Genomic DNA, 24,732 nt, shown 5'->3' on the forward strand with positions numbered 1-24,732 from the left:
AGACACATTTTCATGTCTGCGATTTCGGAGCTGACAGCAAGCTCTCTGGTGTATCATTAATGCGTGAACTCAGCAGCAACATAAAACACTCCAGCAGTTAACGCTGCCATGACAGCAATGTCAACATGAGGGAAATAAGGTAAATTAAATTAAATTGCATTGTTACGCTGCATGTTCAACATCACGAACAATTTCTTTCAAAATAGAAAACACTTCATCACGTTTTGTAGCCTACTGGGAACAGGTAGCATGTGCTGGGTCCAGGTGGACTCACCGTTCGGTCTGGACCTTGAGAGGACCTGACCTACACTGCAGTGGTAACGTTAACGTTACAGTAACCTCTGCCATTATCCACTGGTCCAGACATAATTTTGGCATTATCAATATCTGACAGCAAACAGATAATGTTGCTGCAGAAGTTATTATTGATAAAGAGGAATTCACGGTGAGCTCAGGTCATCGTTGATTAAGTCCCTGCCCTTAGAACATGGATGGTGATTCACCACTTTTGCTTCCTTTCTTTGATGTCGGATTCTGTGTTTGACCATTTATGCACTACGTTAAACTCTTATTTACCATGTGGGTATGACTTTTCACCATTCATATCTGTACAATCAATGTGTTCATCGTAAAACTGTTTACAAGTGAGCACAGTTGCAGGGAGCACATCCCCGGATCCCCCCAGAGGCTCCGAGGTCCGCCCACCACAGTCTCACAAAATCCTGTGGGAAATACTGATGCCTCAAAAACACACACACACACAAACAAGTAAAGATGCAAAACGGATATGAAACATTCACACAATTTTGGTTTCCTGGCTTTGACAAATGTCTCTGTCGGGCTTTCACATGCCCTTTCAGGCTTATTCGTGTGGGACAGGATGAGGCATTTTACAGTTCTGTGGGGTTCTGACACTTCCAGGTACCATGAGGCCAGATAACAATTTCGATGGAAGCCAAATAAAATTGCTCTTACTTGTGCATGTGCTCCAGGCCAGCGAAGACCATCACACTGTAGGACAGACCACTCTGCACCAGGAAATGGAGGGAGTACCTGTGAAGAGACAGACGCGTGAGTGATACAGCACTTTACTGATCTCATGTTTAACTTTTAACTTTTTTTTTTTTTTGGTTTCTTATGTACAGGAAAAATTTTTTCTGGCACACACGTCTCCTCCTTATACTAGACTACATTAGGCTTTGTTTGCTCTCAGCATTAGCATCCACATCCTGCTTTGTCATCCCATACAGTCATTAGGAAGAGGAAATAACAGCATTACAAAACCACAGTCACACCATCAGCCATATGATGCCAGACCTTTGAAACCAGTAACGTGTGATCTCCAGTCACTGGGCAGGAGAGTGACATTCACCATCATGCCATGTTCTTAACTGATTCACATGCCTTCCAGCTGCAAGAATCCGTACGTCGCGTCCCGTGAATTGTGCCTGAATGTGTGTGCGTGCTGATCAAATGCTGACTTAAATCCACCTAGCTCCCTTTCTGTGACGCACGTACACACAAACACAGTTTAACAGCAGCAGCAGCTACCAGATGGGTCTTTGAAGGGCACAGTGTGTGATTCCACTGACATCAAGGCCTCCCGGAGAGCAGAGATGCCACAATGTGTTAGGAGTGAGTCAACAAAAGAGGGCAAGGGCAGCAAGGGTTGGAGGGGGGATAAGAGGGCACAAGCTGGGTGAATCAAATATTTGTCCAGCAAATAAAAGGGTTAAGAATGCAGAAACATCCAGAAAACGATATTTGAAACTCTCACACGTTGTTGAAACTGTTCAACACTCTCGGCTTCTTCTCTCCAGTGACATTCAGAAAGAAGCCTGTGCGTCTGACGGAGGGGGAATACATCCTAAAATAAACCAACACGGCATCTGCGAGGCAGATCCTCTGGGGCTGCAGCCAGGTGCCCTCCAAGACAGAACAGTGCAAGCGTGTGCACGTGCAGCGAAGGCTGAAATTTTTACGTGTGTGTGCAAATGCAAACGCGTGCACAGATGCATTCATGCAGTGCACACGAGCAAGCTGCACTGGCACGTTGACCGAAACGATTCTAGTTACATCTCTGACCTTATGACTCTGCTTTAAGTTTAGCAAATAATTACACCTTTGAATCATTCATCTCAACCTCTGCACTCTTAAATGCTCTGGTATCACGAAATCAGACATTTAAAGTGACAAGAACGCTTTTATTCCTGTCATTAGTGGATCACATAAAACAGTTAGCTTGGAGCACTGAGCCAAGTACAATCAATACAATATACTCGCTTTATAAAATGTGTCTTTGTTTATAGATATTCAAAATTAGACTCATTTCCAGTGTGGGTAAGCCGACGGGTGCTAGCATCTCTGACGCTTTCGTACGTTATCTTTTACCTCGACTTGCTACTTTTTCTCACGTTAAATGCGGATTCATGAGTTTACCTTTCTTTCAAACTTTATTCAACGACAAATTAGCATTATTTACGACATCAGTTCACGCTTTGGTTCAGTAACATCAGTCACGTTTGTGTGACACTGTTGTACCACATGACCTCTGCTCGCCACAACAAATAATCCGATTGGACCGTGGCTCAGCGTCAGTTGGCTCATGCATGCAAAGCGTCTATCAGCCAGGTGATCATATAAAACCCATCCACCTATAACCTGATGACCTGGTAACATTTCACCTGGCTAGCATTTTCCCACTAGCTTGATGTCAGGCTAATGTTTCCTGGGTTTGCTCCCCTATACACACACACACACACACACACACACACACACACACACACACACCAGCACTTTGAGAGGCACTCTGCCAGAGGTACAGTGGGTTGTCTATTACAGGGCAATAGCTTTCTAATTGGATATCAGTTTCTACCCGATCGACCCATTTGCTTTGGCAAGGATGAAGAGAATGAGGACGGGTTGAGGTTGGGGCACAAGAGTGGAGGAGGACGATGGCAGACAAGTTGCAAACAAGGAGAAGGGTGGAGGATGAGAGGAGAACAACAGCAGAAAACTCAATGGAGCTAATCTAAAAGTAAGACAATGAAAGAACAACAATTCATTAGCATTGAAACAGCTCATTTCATTATGACGGGAAAATCTACCTTAAACCTTAAGCTGATTAACAGAAAAATAACTGGCAACTGAATGCTAAAACCGATCAATCATTTCAGGTCTTTCTCAAGCTAAATTGCCAAAAGCTTTTCTTTCTCTCATGTGGCAGTCAGCTGAGTGTCTTTAGGTTTTGGACTGTAGGACAAAACATGACAGCGTCACCTCAGGCTTTCAGAAACAGGAGCTTTCTTCACTGTCTTAGACATTTTATTCATTTAAATCTGAAAAGCACACATCAGGTTAATCAATAATGAAAACATGCAGGCTCTACAATTCAACTTCTTGTTCGGTTCTGTGTATATTTCATTCCCACAGACAAACAACCAAATGTAGATGAAAATGCATGAATAGCATCTGTGAGTCTGTAAGTGATGACTGGCTAGTAAATAATTAACACTGAAATTTAACACACATCTATTCAGCAATTAATTAAATGCAAATTAAAAGGCGCAATTAGTCAATGTGTTCATTTATAATTCTGTTTCAATTGAAAGATTTCTTATTGAATCATTTGGTTCCAAATCATTCTAAAAACGACTTCAAATGCGACATTATGACTGCAACATGCCCTGCGATTGATTTTCCATTCGACAAATGTTCATGTGCACTTTTTCCAGTTCCAGCCAACAGGAGCTCTCGCCAGGTGTTGACCCTTTCACATGTAAAGCATGAGCTCACAGATCCAGCATGTTAGCATGCTGCTAATGCTAGCAAGCCAGCAAAACATCAGGGCTGAGGAGGAGGAACAAGCTGATTGTAAATATGCTATCCGGTTTGGTTTACAGTGCATTTAATCTTTTTTTTTTATATATATCAGTGACCTTTATTCTATGCAGACATTAAAAAAAAAAAAAAACCTGTTGTGTTTTGCCTGGGGGGGTGTGTCATGCTCTCTTTTGCTCAAACAGAAAGACTTTTCACATCTCTAAAGGGCACACGGACGTGGAAATAATACAGCTGAAATCAGGCTGAAACTGAAGACACATTTCCGATTTATCTGATGTTTTTTTGTTTGAAATTAAGGAACAAACTGGTCACAGAAAAGTGCAAAATGCCCCCTGTGATTTCACACATGGCGCTGGATTCAAACTGCTTGTTTTATCTGACAAAGCTCATATTCAGTTTACTCTCATATACAGAGTCAGAGAGAAAAGCTTCAAATCGTCACATTAGAGAAGGTGGAACCAGCCAAATGTTTGGCACGGTAGCTTGATAAACTCTGTAAAAAATGAACTGATTATCAAAATTGCTCAGGTGCATCCTCTGGGGTTTATGGAGAGGCATTCTGGGAAATGTAGGAAATCACTTAGTAAAGAAGTGGAAACTTAAACATTACATAATATTTCACATACCAATGCAATCAAGCAGCTAATAGTTCTATATTTACAATCGCATGGAACTGAGACAGAGGCACAGTCTGCAGGAGGATTGCAGAGTATTGCAGGAAGAAATTTTGAGGAAGGAAAGAAGGAAGGAAGGAGCAGAGTATAAAATGACAGTGATGACAAGAAAAGAGCTGCGGGATAAACAGAGCAGTGACTCACCAGCCAAAGCAGAAGAGAGCCAAGTAGAGGCCCAGCAGAGTGGCCACCACGTGTCTAATGAAAGGACTGGTCTTACTGGGGTGGAGGTAGAGCCGAAACCACACAGCCATCAGCAGGGCGAACAGCTGACATGCCACAAAGTTAACCTGCGCAGAGGGACACACAAAAACAACGTTCCACATGTATGAAAGCAGGATGAATCCAAGATGACTGACAGCTGCCTGGGACGAGTTCTGGGATTAGAGCGAAAACGAAAGTTCCCCTGAAACAGCCAGCAGAGTGCTTTTTGCTTCTGCATAAATTATTTAAGTGTTTCCTGTAAAACCAGGCAGCTTGGTGGCAGATACTGATTGGCATTTACAGTTGCCAGTGTGTGTTAACTATTTTGCTGTTGTACAGTAATCTGTGAGACCCGGCCCCCCAGAAACACTCCACTCCAGGGGCCATCCTTGTCTCTGTACATCCATGGTGGTGTCAGAATTGGATGTAAAATTAGTCTACGGCCCTGAGTGCAGGATGAGACATCAGCGTGTCTTTTATTGCCTTCCAGGAAACGACAAACTCAAAAAAATACATTAAAGAAGCAACTTTTTTTTGGTCATTGTTTGGTCAGATACTGGCTTATAGGTGATGCATAGCACAGGAAATTGGTGATAAAACACAATTAAACACCCATTCTGCTCAACAACAAGTGAAATCCCAGCTGGCAGCTGCATGACAGGGTAAAACATCTTTATCCCGAAAACGGCCCCTTAATGGTGCCCCAAAGCGTGAATATGATATATCACTGTGAGTTACATCGCTAACAAAACTAGAAATGGCCAACATTTTTAACGTGTGTCAAGTTACAGACTGGAAGTTCGACCCAAAGGGAAAGTAAAGCAGACAGTGCTTATTCAAAGGGATGCAGGTTCCCATTGTAGGTTAGTGCTCAGCAGGAATTTTAGTCTTCGTTATATTTGTATGTAAATACTAGTGTTGTAAGGGGACGCAGCTGATCCATAACGTGTACGTGATCCGTTAAACTCATCTAAACCTCACCCCTTCATTCTGACTCATCCGAAAAATTATCCAATCGGTGCCTCGTAACCGCGATGTGATCCGAACCGCGAGCTTTGTGATCTGTTGCACCCCTAATAAATACGATCTGTCTGACAGGTCATAGCAAAGCTCAGTCGGAGTGGGTGTTTGAGACCCTATTTCATCTCCTAATGTATCCAAGTGGCACAGCAAAGAGGCTTTAATCCAGACAATAGTGGGATTGACTGGATCCATGGAGGGGAGCACAATGGAAACCTCTCTGTTTGATTACAAGCACTTTAGCGGCACTCATCCTGAACCATATGGTGCGAGATAGAAAAGAGACGTGTATATGATGCCCTGCTGCTCTGCTTGGATCCAGTGATTCTGTAAATTTGATTATTTTAAGACTGATTAAACCACGGTCCTGTCCACAGCCTACCTCTCTGTAAACAGTCTTGTTCAATTACCCCTCACTGGCATCATTACTGTCTGTACCACGCAGTGTTGTGTTTGTGTATATGTCTGCATATGTCAGCTATGACTCATGGATGATGTTTGATGGATGAAGATGTATGCGTCCCGTATGGCTGGACTATTCATCACTCATCAGCAAACTGCACACTAGCACTCACACGCACACAGGAGCACAAAGTAAAAGCTCCCAGATTTATGTCTCCAAGTCAGGCCTCTCACGCAAGGCCAATATTAGCAACTGCAATTCCAGAGCTGTTATTCCAGTGCAATGACATCACCCGACACTTGTGGTCATACATGGCCAATGACTGTGCACATCCTTTTTTTAAATGCCGTCTAAATTAGAGTATTTAAAGGCTGATTTGGGACAAAAGGGAAAACTGAAAGAGGTGAAATGAACACTTATCCATTAAGAAGCGTTCATGTTTGTTTGATGCCGCGGTGAATGATGCATGTCTGAAGGCACAATGGCCCGTCCATGTATATAGGTCATGTTAACAGATCCGTCTGGCCAGCGAGCAGCGAAAGGCTGCAGACACCACGAGCACCATCCATTATCTATGGATCCTGCATGATTAACGAGAGAGAGGGGAGGGAGTGGGGCGGATATGGCTTCAAGTATGTAGGTCCTTTATTCTGCACCATGTAGCGACAAATCATCTACAGCATTAGCCTGAGTATATCATATCAGATGGCACTTGGGGCTTTTGTTTTAGCGTGTATACATGAATACACAGACACACACAGAGCACAGCAGTCTCAATGACAGGCTTTGTGGCTGTTATTGCTCAATGGAGGAACCCAATTGGGATTAAGATGAGTATAATTAACAAATAATCCAGCAGGAGAACCTAAAAGAAAAGTCTTGATATGACTGTCTGAGCTACACACTAAAGCAAACTACAGCACGAAAAAGAGGAATCCAAGTCAGGTCAGCCCATTTGTTTTATATCAAGGTGTGTCCTTTTATCTGCAGATAGTGTTGCTATGGTATCTGAAAGCAAACTAACAGTCATCTATGTGGCTTTTATGGATCAAAGGTAAACAACCCCCCCCCACCTATGTGCCAATAAATGTCAGTGTTTATTCAGAGTGGCAGCTATTTCAATCATACAGCCATGAATAATACAGGAAGTAAGCCTAGTTTTCATCCAAACTGGTTTGCTCCTGATGTGAATAACCGAGGGCTGTGCTGATTCACTTTGGGCAATCTCTGAAGCAACGAATCAGGCAAAATTAGACCCAAGTTCAACTGCAAATGGGTCCTCCTTTAAACCTGAAGAGCTAAAAATAAAATATGATGTCCTGGTAATGACAGCGACTCGGATCAAATAGACCTCCTCTGGCTATCCCTTCTCAGGCAAGCAGTATTTACCCAATCCACAGCTTTGGATGTCATTTCACGCTTTGATTACTTCCAGCTGCTCTCTTAGAGAAGAGGACATTGCTAGTTGGTTGAATGAAAAGCTGACTTGCCAGTCTGTGCGCCTGCACACAGAATGACTGACTGGCTCATTTGCAAACCAGCGATCATCCCACACTTAAAGTCACTGATTTATCAATGCGACCCACAGAGACAGAAATAGCCAACAATGGTTAGAGCGTGAATCAAAGCTCGTTTTCCTCTGCATATTCATGTGTACACCTCCACAAACAAACATATCTTATACAGTGCATGCTAATACTAATCTTTTTTGACTCATATTTACTTGAAAACAGTACAAAGACAATATATTTAATGTTTTGCCTCATCAACCTCATAGATCTTTGTGAATATGGCAGTAACATGATTCAAACAAGTTGGGACAGGAGCAACTAAAGACTGGGAAAGATGTGGAATGTTCCAAAAACACCTGTTTGGACCATTCCACAGGTAAACAGGTTCACTGGTAACAGGTGAGAGTATCATGATTGGGTATGAAAGGGGTTATCAAAGCACTGCTCAAGTGAGTGTTTCCTTACGAATGACTTGAAGTTGAACTCAAAGAACTTCAGTCTCTGCAGAAGCCTGAGAGCAAGAGAGTGAGATCAGCCCCTCCCTGTATATCAACACATTTCTTTGTAATGGAGGAATTTCACGTGGGAGACTGGAGGGGCATGACAGAGGAACTGCTTTGTTCACAGCAAAGCAAAGCTGTGGGTGACGGGTTAAAAGCCGCATGTGGGGCAAAAGCTATGACTGAGCAATTTATCAACTGTGAACTGTTCCTGAGCTTTGCGTGTAATCTGAAGAATAAGACTGCAGTAAAAGACTTTTGGTGACAGAAACATCTTGATCACGAGGTATGAATAATTACTCTGGAATAAAATAGAACTTGGATCTTCATGTTAACGGCAGATGGCTTCATGAAAAACCTGTAGAGCAGGCCTGAACTCTCACTGACCTAATTCACAAAGCAATTTACTGTAAGGACTGCTGTGAGAAAAAGACTCAAGACTTGAGTAGAAACCAATAACAAGTAAAAAACTAACGTCAATGCTGACAGGGCAAACAGAAGGCATAATTAACAGTATTTCAACATGCTACCTTCCAAACCTCTGAATATTCAATTAGCCCTTACTTGTTTGCTGGTAAGATTAGCTAAGCCTGCTTTTCAACGAGCCATCTCTGTTGCTGATGAGATGTGTAGAAATCGTTCTGGCTGACTGTGAAAAGACCTGCTGTTGTCTCCTTGTGCTGGGTTGTAATTGGACCTGCTGATTACCGGCTGGTTTATCAGAGATCTTGGGTGCCCTGAAACTGCAATCGCTGACGCATTGTCACACAGAAAGCTCAGATATTTAATGGACTAGGAAACGCCTTGAAAGACGATGCATCAGTCTTTTGTTCCAGGTTACTGTAAAAACCGTAGACTGTATAAAATATGGATGTAGCCTCCATGACATCAGCCGCAGTTTCTGGAGAGCCACGAGGAAGCTTGGTGACAATCGCTCTAGGCATAACATCTTGATAGTTCCTGAATCCACCAAACTTCCGGCTAATCCAAAAATAGGCAAAGAGGTGGAGCTGAGGTGGGCCGAATGGAGGCTGGTTGCTCAAACCTCACAGCTAGCTGTCAGTCAAAGCAGCCCCAATCATAATTATACATACCTTTAAGCCTTCATATGATTTAAACAAGTGAGTTTCTAAAGATTCACCCCCTGTGCAGAACAGGGAAAAACCAACCAAACATGTGCATTTCTGCTGTTAAGTTGGGCGTGTTAATATGGAGGTCTATGGGGAATTTCTCACTTTTGGAGCCAGCCTCAAGTGGCCGTTCGAGGAACTGAAGTTTTTGGCTTCACTTTCCAGCCCCGGAGGTTGTCGCTTTGGTAAAAACACATGATCTCAATGACATGAATGAGCAGGCTCACTGTGAGCACGAGTATATCACGAAGACCTGGCCCTTTTAATTACAACGCACATATCTTAACGTTTCCATTCCCATCACGTCTGTCCATCAATACCACGCAGGTAGTCACGATGGCCACACGTCACACTGACATGTCATAGTAACAAACACCAAAGTAACACTGGAGCTAAATTCAATAGATCCATGAAATGCTGTGGTAATGTAGACCGTTACTGGAAATGAATGCTGGCAGTTGAGAAATCAACTGTCAGAGTAAACACATCTGTTTTTCAAACAGTTCTTCCGTCTGAGCAGCAGTTATATAATGAAACCGCTAGTCGACTTGCTACATTTCACTCACAGATGTGATATTACACTGTGAACCGACACCACAGCATCCTGGCTGTGATTCTGGTGCCACATTAAAGATGCCTACCACATAAATGCAAAGAATTGTGGGATATGCAGCAACTGCTGTTGCCCCCTGGCTGCGTGCTGTACATTACAGCAAAGTCATGATAACACGAGAATATTAGATAAAACAATAAGATCTGTACGTCCAAGCAGGCAGAATCTTTCTTGATATTCATTGGACTTGTTAACAGACAAAGCTAAACGTGTTTCTCCTCAGCCTGTCGCCAGTGTTGAGATAGCAGTTTACTGAATAAACATTTTGTATTAGACAAGTTCCTGTGCAAGGGTGCGTTGTTTCTTCATTCATAATACATGGATCTCCTCTTCCATTATTGATTCACTATGAAGTCAACCCTACCCTGGGGTACGGGACTCTTATTATTTCAGAACATAAGGCCGCATATCTGTGCTGCAGAACGGTTAACCAGAGATTCAAAGGGAGCCACGGGAAAACAAAAAGCCACTATTTTGGATAAATGCACTGCAGCAGATCTGCTGAGAAACGTTCCTGAGGAAAAAGCAGACTAAATTGGGGAAGGGTGGATCAAAAACACTGAGTGAACTTTAGGTGTGTCTGCTGTTCAAATGATAACATGATGCAATTACTAGCAAAGCAGGGCTTGTAAACAAAAGTTGGCCAGTCCAGATTTTGGTAACTTGCCATTCTCACTTCTACCAAACGCAATCAGAGTTTGCTTGGCAGAGGACAGAGACCATTAATCATTTCTTTTCTTTCTAGTCACCTGAGTAAACAAACCCCGCTGACACAATATTGACTGAAAGAGCTCAAATAAACCGCAGCGAGCAGGCTCGGTGAAAACACGCCCTGCAACGACAGCCCTTCATCTTCAGCCCGCTCTCAATTTGTCTCCGCGCCAGTCGAAAGTGTCCGATCATGCATCATTACAGCACGCACGGATCAGAGGGACATGGGGAGGGAAACAACATGCAGAAGTTTTGACGGGTGGTAGGTGCCAGTGAGCGATTAGCGCAGCAAAAGAGCAGTGAGCTATCAGGCAGTTCCTCCTGGCAGCTGTGGCACGGGGCTCAGCTCAGCTCAGCTCAGCCTTAAGAAGCTGCATTATAGACTGACACACAGACAGGCAGCGGGGAAAGAAGATGAAGGGGAAGGAGGAAGTCATTGTGGATGCAGTGGAAGACGGCGATAAGGCAGCTTCCTGAGGCTCATTGTTGAATGGAATGGAGCGTGCACGTCCCTCTGTTTGTGTACGTGTGAGGTGACGGTGACGTAAGGGTCCCCAGGAGCCGCTCCTGCTCAAGCCTCTCTCACACCACTTTCCCTGTTTTCCATTCACTTTCTGTTGTTTGTTCCGGGCACTTTATATACGTTTCTCTCCTTATGTTGCTTGTTTGTGTTTAAATCTGATTTATCAGCTGGAGATGCCACGTCGGAGAGGAGCTCCAGCCAGGTGGCGAGGCTGTGAAGAAAGGAAGGAGTGATGGCGGAGGAGGGAGCAGATGGACGGCGAGTCATTTGTCCTCTGGACATAGCTTTTCCTCTTGCCTTTTCTATAAAAACAGGAGCAAAAATCTCGAGCCATGCTGGCAGCTGTGTGAGGATGCACGTAGGCACAGCTGTGCTTTGAGCTAAATGCTAACGTCAACATGATGACACACTCACAGTGAGAACGCTAACATGCTGATGTCAGCAAGTATGTTTACACCGGCTGTCAGAATTGACCAAAAATGACCAAAAATGACGTTCAATCATTCACTCAAAAAAAAAATAAAAATACATGGGTTTGAACGATTCCAATATCTATTTTTGTGCATTATGTCCACAAGAGGACACGCCGACACAACGAGACGTATCACTAGTATATGTATATTTACTGTATTTCCACATCTCTTAAAAGGTCTACACACCGACATCATTACAAAATAAATAAAATAAAAGTTGTCATTGCAATTGTCTAAATAGGGTCTTGCACATTCAAACGGCAGTGATTTGGAGAAACTGAAAACTACAATCTAATCTAACTAACTTGACTCTTTCTAACCTTCACTTGCCTGCATGAGTTTGGAGAAAATGCAGTGCAAAAGGTTCCCATGGCACAACTGAGGCAGATAAACATCTCAGTAAAACTGGCTTGTTGAGTCCGACCTGCTCTCTGTAGGTGCACAACAACTTTGCCAAGCGAAAGCTCTTTGCTTGGGTAATGACTTTCACTTCTTCCTTGAGGCAGGCGGACGCAGACACACACATACACACACTTCAATGTAAATTTAAGGATGTGCTTCTGTCTCTACAATGTAAACAGAATTATGTCCCCACAATGTGAGTAATAGAGGTGAACACATACCCACAAACTGAGGTAATATTACTTTCCATAAATAGCAACCCCCTCTCCCCTCCCTGTGCATGGTCCATGTTTAGCACCCAGGGACTAAAATAGCTCCTTTTGCACAGAGGAGTGTACGCCTCCCTATCCCAGCCTTACTCGCAGCGGCTGGTGGGTTCCTGTCTGTGCACATATGCCTGCATCTGTTTGTGCGTGTCCACACAAAGAGGGGGATAAATTTAGAGAGTCATTAGCATAAAACCCTTTTTTCCATGTCATTAAGTCACTACCCACCCCAACCCTCGCCGCTCCATACTGCCTATGTGACTGTTCTGCACAGTCTCATTTCATTTCCATCAGCTGTGGTCCACAATGACTCATGCAGATTCACTGTGCTGCTGCTGCCAGAGAGGAGGGAGGGATTCAGAGCCTTGAAGTTACACTCAACTAGTGTCTGTATTCTACACAAAAAGTGGTTGGTTTGGGCGCATATATGGTCTACGTCACACAGTATGCTGTTCTGATCCGCCTTTGAGACTACTCTAGCACAGACAGAAACACCCTGTTGTCGGCAGTTTTCACATTAGGTGGGCGCTGGAGAGAGCACTGATGTCTAATTCCCACTGAGGATTAAAAACAGCTGATGGTAAGAGTGTTAGCGAACGTTACAAAGCGTGCAGATAGAGCCGAGTGTAAGAAACAGGGTCAGAAATAGGCTGCAAAACGTAGGGAAAGTGCAGAATACCATCCAAGGACAAACTAATACCTGCACTGTTTATGAAGTGAGAAATTTAGCCATCAATCAAAAAAAGGTGGATGGAAGGATGCAGTGAGAAAAGGCGACTGGGGATTGTACAGAATGGTGCTCCGTCCTCTCACATTCAACCCCATCCTCAGCCGGAGAGAAACAAGAGCAGTGCAGTGTCTGCCAGTGTTCAACCACATGCAGACACACACTCGCAAACAAACACGTGCGCGCGCACACACACACACACACACACACACACACACACACACTATCTGCAGCCAGACAGAGACTCGAGCAATGTCATGACTACTTTAGTCCTGGCCAAATAAATGTGGGACAATTGGTCATGGCTCCTAGAGGCAAACAGACTTTTGTGTGCGTGTGCATGTGTGTGTGTGTGCGCTCAGTGCAACTACATCATGCTGACAGTATGGGAACAACAGTATTCTTGTTCTTAGGAGCAACACAACAAAGCTTTACTTGTATCACGCCACTGGCAGTGCCCCCTCTGCCCACTCACAAACACGCCACATACAGAAATCAAAGAAAGAGAAGCTGGGCACAAATTCTTCACCTCAAGTCAAGTCACAAGCCTGTTTGCTGAAGACACGTGTGGATGCATGAAGATAGTGCAGCAAAGGCTTTAAATATATAGCTAAGCCCACAATCAGAAAGGCTGAATATGTGGTTGCATTTCTGCTGAAGTGAAGTGTCACACAGATCAGGGGCTGCACAAAGGAAGCATGCACTGATGCACACACACGCAGAGTGTTAAAGCCTGCAGCGTGGCACACTCCACTCTGAGCTGATCCACAGATACCAGTCAGGCTCTACGGTAAGGCGGGCTATTAATAGCCAAACAATCAACCATTCCTCACAAGGCGGCCAGCAGCACTGGGTCAGAACCACACACATAATATGCCTGTGTGTGTTTGCATGCGTGTGTGTGTGTGTGTATATCCTTTCCTGAAAGCCCAACCCAAGAAAAGATTACAGGGCTGCTTTGGGTCAGAAACGCCATCAGCGCTCAGAGTAGTCGTCCCTGGTGCCTGATGGGAAAGCGCAACGATGAAATAACACAGCGGGAAACATTCACACAGCGATGACTTATGTACGAACATGTATGTTACTGTGTCGGCAAAAACAAACAGAGCAAATGAAGCACAGGAGGGAGGAAAGACACAACCCTGCATAATTAGCCAACACTCTCTGCAGAAAGAGCCCTGTGTGGGCCTCGCAGGCTTGGAGTGCCAACCATCGTCTGTGCACCCTTGAGTGCAGACATGTCTCTCCGATGGTTCCTCATTTCTTTTATCCTCTTCCACTGCCCTTATAGTCAGAGAGCTTTGACGCCACTTACCCCGTTTGACATGTAGCAACTCTTAGCAAACAACTGCGAGCCACATCATTTTTACAAGAGATTTTCTGGCATCATCACAGACAGGCAGAGACAGTCAAATGGAGAGATAGAAATATTTTTAAGAAATAACTGAAATAAAGTGCTTCGCAGCAGATAAACAAACGGTTGTGGAACTTACTGCTCACTGATTATGTCATCTATTAGATATATTAAAGCTGCCTGTGGATGCATGTCTCTCCTACTGTGCTGACTAATGTGAATGCATAAAACTATAAGCAGGGACCACTGTTTGACAGCCTCGTTTGATGTGCACATAACTCTTAGCGAACAAATGCCAGCGGTGCCGCCGTTTGATTTATAACGTGACTTAGTTGAGGCACAGAGGGAGAGAGATGCTTTTTCAGGCATTCTTAATGGAAAAGGTGGACAACTTTGGAGCCAAACCAGACTCGCCAGTGGATAGCATCAGAGAAAATGAAAGACAACATACTCCAGCAATGCTTAATACAAGTGTAAAATAGGGACACTGCATAGCCACAGTAGCAAGGTAGAAAATATCCATTCATCCAGGTCTTATGTACGTTAGCAACATGGGGCCAAAGCAGGGTCAAGATATCACCAACTCGTGAGTCTCTTACATTTTTACTTGGTAATATTTAACTGTGCTTCTCTAAAAGCCGTCAAACAAGCCTCAAAGAACAGACCTGGACATGCTGCCTCAAGTCGATGACTGTAAATGTAAGTGGAGAGTGACATAATGTTATGTTGTAGCGCAACTTCTCTTGGCACTGCATTGAGGCCTATTAAGACTTCTTTTCACCATGAATTTCTCCCAGGATAATTGTTAACCACTGGTACTGAGTCATTAGTCTACAAAGAAGCCTTTGCTTTTTATGTGAGGAACTACAAGTCTGACATTTTCGTGTGTTTTTGCGTCTCAACGTGATGTCACAACTACATGTTGGATAGAGAAGCACATCAATAAACCAAAAGAATGGACCCAGAAATGCCAGATACTTGGCAAGTAGCCATTTTTAAAAAAATACAGTTATATGGTGGACTTCTGAAGGTTGGTAGTGGATGTGGTGTGAGAGGCCAACGCAGCTGAAATGCAGTGAGTCAGAATGTTGTCTTAAATTCTTGACCAAGGGCAAAATTACTGGGCTACTGCCTGCTCAGCTCACCCTATTTCATTCACACACAGCTTCTGAAGGAAAAACTGTGTCACTCAAAGAAGACGGTAACATCTTAGACAGCCTCTAACCAAACTTTAACCACCAACCATCATGTTGTTTGAACATGGAGCCACAGCAATAGTTCCTCAACATGGAACAGAGGTTCAAGGGGAGGTTGTGTCGCCATGCATGGTCAGTCTTACTTCAGTAAACAGGCTTTGAATCATCTTGCAATCTCAAAAACAGCATTATCTGAAACCAGAAGTGATCCTCGCTTCTTTAGTCCGGCTTTGCGGTTGATAGTCTGCACATTTCATAAATGACGACTTAGAAGTACACTCTCTAAAGCGCTGAAGGACACTGGAGAGCAACATGGCCTTTAAGGGACTGGTTGAAGAATGGTAAGACAGAGTGCATACTTGCAACTTCTTAAATAAAGATGGAAATCAATCGTTCCTGTTGTTCTGTGGACTAAACCCAGAGGCAAGAACTCCCAACAAAACTATAAAGCATTATTAATGAATGCTGAGCCCCCTTGGGAACTATCACAGTGCTTCCATTTACGTACATCCGCGAGAGCTTGACAGATTTGGCAGAGCAGCCCAGTAAAGCAGCACATTAGTACCTCTCAAACAACTGCCTGTAAGTCACTATCAGAGAAAACATGCAAGTCATGAGACACAGTGCAGTACAGTAGAGTGCACCTTAGTGTTTCAGAAGCCCCAGTCGTGGACAATACAAAGATCCCACTGGAGGCATTAATTGTGCCCTGTCCCACCTAAAGGTCAGTATGACCAGAGTGTTACAAAGGGCATTTTATCTGTTCATTAGCTCAGTTAGGATCACAGCGAAGCAGAGCCCATAGAGCCAAATGGACTTAACAGCTATAAGCCTGCAAAAAGTTTTACCTCAATTTGACTTATGACTTTGGTACAACAGTTTGTGTGTGGAGGGGAAAAGTCACTGACTCCACAGAAGAACCACACTATGTTCCTAGAGTTGGCAGCCACCACCTCGATGAAAAAGACAGCAGTCAGTTGCTATGATACAGCACCATATATGCAAAAGTCCTCAATGGTGTGCTAAGAGTGAGGAGCCAACCTTTAGACGACAGATCTTCACAAAAGACTGAGGGCACTCTGGCAAGAATCTACAGTCAAGCACTCAGACCACCGAATGTAAGTGTTTGCATCTACAGCAGAGTGCGCAGGCTTCAGAACTGCACAATTCACAATAAAAATCCACTCAAAGTCCAGTGCTAAAAACAATAATGCTCAAGTGTCCGAACAGAACACGGCACAAAAGGCAGGTTTTTCTGTAATGTTCCAAAAGACTGTAAATGCTAGACTAATGTTACGTAAGCATGTTAAGTAACTGACATTTGTTGGTTGGGTGAATGTTCTGTGGTTGTTCTGCTGCAGGACTGCCCAGATACATCAGCAGTGACATCAGCTTCTCTAATGGTCACTGGAAGATGTTTCGTCAGAAGTCCACGTCCCATTTAATTTAAGTTCAGTTAAAGCTGGGAAGAGGAGTCAATGACATGGGGCAACACATAACAAAAAGCAGTTAGTTGGCAGGTATACACGCTTGTTCCAAATCATGCGCTGCAGGTTTCTGATCTCTCTCGCTATTTCACACCTCACGAGAGAGAACGAGCGCAACTGTGAAATTGAACAGAAAGTGAAACAACTGACTTCATAGCGGGCACTACCTACATTAAAAATGGCAGCAGATATAATTCAGAAACACTGAGCGGACGTGCACACGAGGGTGATGGAAACCACTGAAACTTCATCAGTACGGCATCTTGCATCATCATCAATCATGTTTGATGCAGACTAAATTCACTCCAAACAGGGTCGAGCCCCTTCTACTTCAACACAAAGTGCCTTTCTGATGATCTCAATGTTGGCTATTTTTATGACAGACTATAACACAATTGCAAGGTATACCCCCTTTTAAGCAATGGATTATATAGCAGTTTGCAGCACAGGTGATCAGGTTCAAGGAAATCAATGGCAGAAGGCGCTGAGGAGTAAACATCGTGAATCAATTCCGTATTTAGAGGCCGAACTTTTCAGATGACAGCGCAACTTGTAGTTAGGGATGATCAATACTCAGATTGACTATTTATTGGAGCGTAAAGTCACTGAAAAGGAAGGTGGCAGAGGCTTGGTGAATGTGTCAGGGTCTATCTGTCCCTGTGAAGGTGAATCAGCTGAATGCCCTTACTGGCTTACCTCAATGGAATTACAAGTGACAGTGCAAAGTCACACTAATAAATATTCATGTCCTCTCATTTATATTAGATGCATCTCCTTCATCCCATTGGACTCCTGGCCAAGCACGGTGAATGAACCAGAGAGCAACAGCTGTTGCACATTAAGAGTTTTGTAGAGAAATTATAGGGCTCAGACTGTAAAATACCTTCGAGACGGACTAACAACGATCAAAGTAAGAAATACATGCATATTTACTGTGGGCCCAATCATAACCAGAGGCAAATCTTCAAAGCTGGGCTTACTTGTTTGCATTCATCTATAATCTAGAACATCAGAGATGTCTAGTTGCTTGGCCTGTAATTTGAAGCTGTTAAAATGATTCCCTGAAAATATGCTCTTTGTGCCGACTATGGTTTGTACCGTGCAAACATTAAACTGGTGCTCTAAGCAGAGTGCAGGCTTTTTTAGAACAGAAACCCAACCCACCCTCATAACAGCACACCATTACCAACGGAACTCATGAGTTAGTAAGCTGAGTCATGTGGACGTCCACTTTTGAGGCAGCGCCAAGTATTTCAGTGTGAAGAGGAATGACAGGTGCACATATTTCCCATCTATATTTACAGTAAGGCAGCCCGTCCATGTGTATTGTTTGATCACACGGGACAAAGCGCTGCAGAAGACGCAGAAACCACGACTTTTTTTCCATAACAGCATAGCACAGGCCTTGTTAGACATTTTATTAATGCTTTTAGTGTAATGGTTTTGTAATGGCATGATTGCATTTATTGCTAGTGGGAAATGAACCCACACCCATGGCACTGATCATTATGCTTTAACCCTAACATTACAGGACAGGGACAAGATAAGTACAGAGAGCAGAAGGGAAAGCAGAGCTTCCAGGTTCTGCTCCAGACGTGGCAAAACAGCACTGAAATCTTTCCTCATTGGAAAAGATGTTTTTGCTCATCTACCAACCAGCTTGTCTAGAGTTCTGCTCTCTCACTACATACTGTTTGTTGATCTGATTGGTTGAATTTAGCCCATGATAGACAGTGACAGACAGAGGCTTCATCCCTTTTCAAAACAGTTTCAATGGACGACTTCCCATCGCGCACATCAGGTTATTGTTGTGGATCCTGATTAGAATATGGCAAGTAAACCTTGAGAGCATGCTTCTTTTTTCTAGACAGACTTATAAAAGAAATGAGGAATAAGAGATTGCATTGAGTTACAGAAGCTAGTGGAAGTAAGGCGAGGCCAGATGTGACGTCAGGACTTCAGGAAGTAGCAGACTCAGTGAGGAAATGATGGAAAATTACTGAAATACTGTCAAAGGCTTGAGGAGACACAAGAGGTCAACTCATCGAACTCCAGTCCAAACTGCAGCATGTATCTATTCTAATATTATGTAAGGAACTTAAATCAATCAATAGAGACTGTTTATGTATCTTTATCCAAAATTAAGTGTTACACGGTGCTATTTGTTCAGGGTGAACAGGTGGATTGGCATTCTAGCAGTGTCTTCTAGTTCTCTGGATTAAATGCCACACTTGCAATACACAAGCCTCGTTAAACACATGATCATAAAGTCTGACTCACTGTTATGAAGACCTGCCTGTTTGTGCCTGTTGTCAACCATCCAATAATGTTAACAACATGGCCAAGTCTTTCCATATTCCCCAGGAGGAATCACACACGCGTGTGTTGATTGCGCACCATAATAGTGGCAGCAGCCAGCAGCACTCCATTAGAGAGAGCCGAGGGGAAAGAAATCAATTGGAGGGATAAGACACCCCAGAGGCCGGCCAATTAAAGACAAAGGGGAGATAGAGAAACTCTTAACAAGACCCAAGGGCATAAAAGTAAGACCAGCAGTCCTGAGCCTGGAGGCTTTGGGGATGGCAGGGGACCTTAGAGGGAAGCCAAGTTGAGATTCTTCAGGCAAAGCTCCCTAAAACCTTACAACAACTTCAAATCCCCGCTCATCGCAGGAAAGTGTTCCTACTAACACTAACGAGACTAACGTCATTGTTTCACAAACATACTTATGCTTATTTAAATCTAAACTCACTCCAACTGAGCCATTCCCTATGTTTTAGTGTTCGGCTTGTGTCACAGATAGCAGGGAACTGCCAGTGGATGAAAGGAAAAGCCAGGAGTCAAACCCTCAGCACTGTGTGGGCTCGGAGGCCTACGGTACAAAAGCCTGAAAATGCAGCGGCAACAACAAAAGAAGGCTTGTTATCACGATAGAAGACGCCGCCGTCGACTGTGACAAACTGCAATCCAATATGTCACATCAACAGAAGACTGATTGTACAGCCGGGCAGCGAGCCTTTTGTGGCCCGAGGACACATGACAGCGCCGCCTGTGCACTGCGAGCTGGTCGCTGTAAGACTGCACTGATTGACTGATGAGCTACAAAACCAGCGCGCTCACTGCATATTCCTCAACAGAAGCCTTAACGTGCTCATATTCCGAGATAAAACGGCAAAGCCTGGATGAATACTTTCTTTCGTTGTGTCATTTAATCATGGGAAACAAATGAGAGCAATGTGTAAGCCACCATGCACCATTTCTCAGCATCAGGAGGTAGAAATAGCCTCTACAATGCCGCCGCACTCTTTGTCAACAATCATCAGCTGACAAACTATATCTGCACCTGTATGCACGCCCTGTTTTTAAGGCCACTGCTGACACTGAAAACATTACATCATCCCAAATCTCTGCTGATCCAAATACTAAATATTTACCATTTATATTTATGTCAGAGGAATAATCCTAGCAACAAAAGAAACCTTCCATTTTAAGGTTAAAACCATCATCACACACACGCACACACAACACAGCGCAGGTGGAAATTTCCACACTGTCGTGCTGCTAAGAGACATCCTGTAGACAACAGTGCTGTCAACCTGCTGGATGCAAGCCCCGGTAAACTCCATCAAGCCAAACCACCTGTGCCAAGAGCATCCAGTACAAGGAAGGAAAGATATAATCTAAATTCACAATACAAGAGGGCATGTAGAAGTGACCCGAAACATCATTCCCCTTTGGGTTTAGCCTGCGCGAAGCAAAGGCAGCCGGCGCTGTTTGCACTGTAAAGGCACAAAACAATAAACACATTAAGATGCAAGCCAGGGAAGAGCTGCACAAACAAACAGCACGTTGTTAAGGTTTATTGTATATGTGTCAAAAAAAAAAAAAAAAAAAAAAGCCCGTAGAGGGATTCATGAGGAGACCAGCTGCTGCGTGTTGAAACAGCTGCAGCTGTGGATGCACTGCACAGCTGATGCTACGACCTACGGAGTCACCCAAGTCCCCTCTCGGAGGAAACAAACCTTTTCAAGAGCAATAATAAATGAATAAATTGATGCTGATGTTTCAGGGGGATGAGGGAACACTTCGAAAAAACCCCAGGTTTCTGGCAGCCACAAGGAAGCCTCATTTTGTGCTGGTTTTTTGTGGCCCCTGTGGACAAAAGCAGTAGTTTACATCGCCTCATGCTGTAAAGACCTCACATGGGTTTTCAGTACTTTCAAATCCTGCACTTCCCTCCACCCGTTGAACGACTGACCAAGGTGCCCATGCTCTATCACTGTCCCTTTTAGCTTTTTCATTTCCCTTTGCTCGTCCTGCCAAAGAATCAGACATAACCACGAGACAGAACGTCAAAAACACGTCTCCTCCTGCTTCCTTCGAGCTGGCTAATGTGCTCCTAACTGCAAAACTCTGACTGGAAAACGTAACCACTGGTTCCTCCAGTCGGTTCAGGTCACACAGAGGCATCGGTATTAAACTGAGACTGCATAATCAGCTAAAAACTCCTTGCAGTAACACAATGTTTGGAACCACCTGATGACTCCGAGGAAAACTCATGAGGCTGAGTGAGTCAACTGGCTTCCAAATTTCAGACTGAAACTGGATATTGTGCTTTATGATGCCATCACAGCCTGTTGGGCGCACCATTTGGGGGAAAAACAAAACTGGATCTGAAATGACACCATCAGCGTGAAAACCATACTGCTGCGAGATTAACATGCATCATCGACTCTGACAGCAAATGTTCCACCCAAGACATTGGCCCTGATTCAGTTACAATCTAGCCCCTGATAACGCAAGCTAATCTGAAAAAGGCAGCTCTGAATCCGTGTGTGTAACATCAAATGCTGCGCTCACTCCTAAAGGCACTGGGATAGATCAGTACCCAGCATCTGCAGATCGATAACAGCAGTGGAAGCCTATGTGTGTTATGTGGTGATCTGAGAGAGAGCTGAACTTAAAGGTTATCTTTTGTGTCAAAGAAATTGGTTCCGGGTCCAGTGGATAAGACGGATGTCTAAGCTAGAGGTGAGGGGAGGCCACATGAGATGCAGTAAAATGTCAAGGATTTTCTTGATGAGCACTGTCAGGTCAATGACTTCGAGCTTAAGAGCGGCACTTCATACCGGATATGGTCTCCAATCCACTCAAGGTTTTATGGCAAGCAGATAGAGAATAGCTAAACACAACCAAATCTGTGGCAGACGCGGCTTGAGATCAGGATGTGTAATTTGAGCCTAGAAATCACATTTTCCATACCAGAACCCCTGAACCGGAGTGGGTGAGCATAGTGTTTGTGTGGGTGCACAAAAAATACAGTAGGAGGCATTAGTCAAACTAGTAATAGCATGTTACTGAGGGGACAGGCTGCGTGTGCGAGAAAGAAAGAAAGCAAGAGAAGAAGAGTGAAGCCGAGCATCGGTTCAGATTTCACAGCTCCCATTATAGCTCTGACACAGGCCAGAGCAGAGGCCTGTCTGTCCCATGGGATGCATACAGTCCTAACAACATACACTGAAGTGCCACACTATGGCAGCTTCATAAAAATGAGTGTCAATGTCTGTGGACCACACAGATCATACCGTGTCTGAGTGCCCGTATTGATTTCTGCGCTGCTGACAGCGGCCCTGGCACAGTCGTGTACCCAGTTGGCAGGGAGCTAACAAACCACATTGTCTCAAGGGTGACACCTGTCCAGCAAAGTAGTGTGAGCCGTGATAGCCCATGATTATATGTCCCACTTGTACTGTGCCGTTCTCTCTCGCTCAGTCAGTATTCGTTCAAATAGAGAGAAACGACCAAGAAGAGCCAGAGGCACGAAGCTCCGACAGTCAATACGACTGTTTGAATAAACAAATACATGACGGTGGGTGACTTCTCATTTCCTGCATCGCAATTGTTAGACCTCCCCTAACTACAGCCCTGTGGCAATAGGGTAAAGGGTTTGGAACTCGTCCAGACCAGAGCGCGGATACATCGGGCTCAGGCCAGGTGTCCACACTATGGTCTAGCCTACTTGACGTGGTGCTTTGAAGTTTTTACATTCAATGTAAATACATGAAAATGAAGGGCCTTCTGTCTGTGTTGGGCTCCATCCTACCCAGTGCTGGGTTTTGTTATTTACTTGATAACGCATGAACGCAACACAGGCTATTTCAGGCCTATTCTGGCCTGTGCAGCCTACTTCAGCATGGAGGGTGTCAGACAAAACTTGTTGTTGGGGAATATTAAAACTACCAAGCCATGCAGGGACAGGGATATTGACATATGGAGGCATTGCAATTTAGTTGTTGATGCGGATAATAATGAAGCAGCTGATGTAAAACGTAAAACATGTGGGGCTCTGATGAGATATGACAGCAAGGAGCAAGATGACTGTATATTCTTTCCGAAAGTCTTTTTCATGTTTTCTGACAACTAGTTGCACACGATTGCAGTACTTAATCATTATAAGTATTTATTGCAATAACAAACTACAGATTCAAAGCAGAGGGCACTATGGGATTCCAGTGATGTGTACTAATTGTTCCTCACATTAGGAGGCGCAGTATGAAGGCACTTGATCTCCTTTCCAGCTTGAGAGAATGTGTTTATGATGCAGAGCAGAGCTTTTAAAAAGCCAGTTCCCACCCTGCAACTTTCCTAAGAGACTGGAGCTTTTTTAGGGTGGAGAGAGATAATAAGACTTTCCAGTCTGCACATGCAGGTATGGGGGATGAAAGAAGGTCGGATAGATTCATTGTTTGAACAACAAGACGAGGAGGTAAGAGGTTTGTCACATGGCTGGGTGGCTGCGCTGATAAAGAAGAAGCTCGCACAGCACGCAGTCCAGAGACAAATGGTGAAATTCATGATGCTGAGAATTCAATTGTAAATAACCCCTCACACTTTCTCAAAAGTTCAAACTTTAATCAGATCCTACCCTTCACGCCCTCATGATCTCATCTGTGCGCAACATGGCTTTACTCAAGTCCAACGGGAAGAGACGAATGAGTCATGAGATATTGAGGCTTGTATGTAAAAGTGCGTGACAGGAGGAAGATGTGGGTCATTTGTGTGTCATCCCATGCTGACAAGGGTAAAGGTTAAAGATAAGAACAAGAGATTCTGCCCCTGAAGGCATCGGACGTAGATACATCTCAGAACGATGACAAGCAGAAAAAACTTGAAGAGACAAAAAACAGACTGTTGCTCTATTATGTGATAGAAATCAAAGCAGTAACTCAGAGGGAAATTTGAGTCAAACATATGAAAACAATGAAAACCACAACGCAGTTAGAGGAAACAGTTAACATGGGACGTTTCTAACTTTCCTCGGGCGAGCCGCAAATCATTACATGATCAACAGCTGAGATGATGGCTGGAAAGAGAAGCTTTTCTGCCGTGGCCTGTCTAACAAACCCCGGGCCGCTGATCCACGCTGACCTGACTGGCCGCTTCCACAGGCGACATCGGGTGATCTCTGAAATCACTGCTGTGGACCTGAGCTTTGCATACATGTCATGTGTGGTAGTGTGGGTGTGGTGGTGTCTGTGAACGTGTTTGCAAGGCAAACATTTGCTCGCATGCTGCAACGAATTCCACTTCAGAAAACGATCAGTTGTTAATATAATGCCATAATTCCAGACCAACCAGAGATACAGCCACCCAACCCAGCTCAGGCTTCCTGTAAAGGGCTGACTGGAGAAGGTG

At 44.1% G+C, this 24,732-nt stretch overlaps 1 protein-coding gene across 1 annotated transcript in view; it reads right to left on the reverse strand.

Moving 5' to 3' along the window:
- The window catches only part of mboat2a (membrane bound O-acyltransferase domain containing 2a), a 41,556-nt gene that overhangs the window by 15,564 nt on the left and 1,260 nt on the right, over positions 1-24,732 (reverse strand). Inside the window, exons 2-3 of the mRNA XM_076748660.1 lie at positions 4,662-4,807; positions 976-1,053 (exon numbers count right to left, since the gene is read on the reverse strand). Coding sequence (XP_076604775.1) covers positions 976-1,053; positions 4,662-4,807 — 224 coding nt within the window. The remainder of the gene's footprint in view (positions 1-975; positions 1,054-4,661; positions 4,808-24,732) is intronic.

This window comes from Chaetodon auriga, chromosome 14 (genome assembly GCF_051107435.1).
Source record: "Chaetodon auriga isolate fChaAug3 chromosome 14, fChaAug3.hap1, whole genome shotgun sequence".
NCBI lineage: Eukaryota > Metazoa > Chordata > Actinopteri > Chaetodontiformes > Chaetodontidae > Chaetodon > Chaetodon auriga.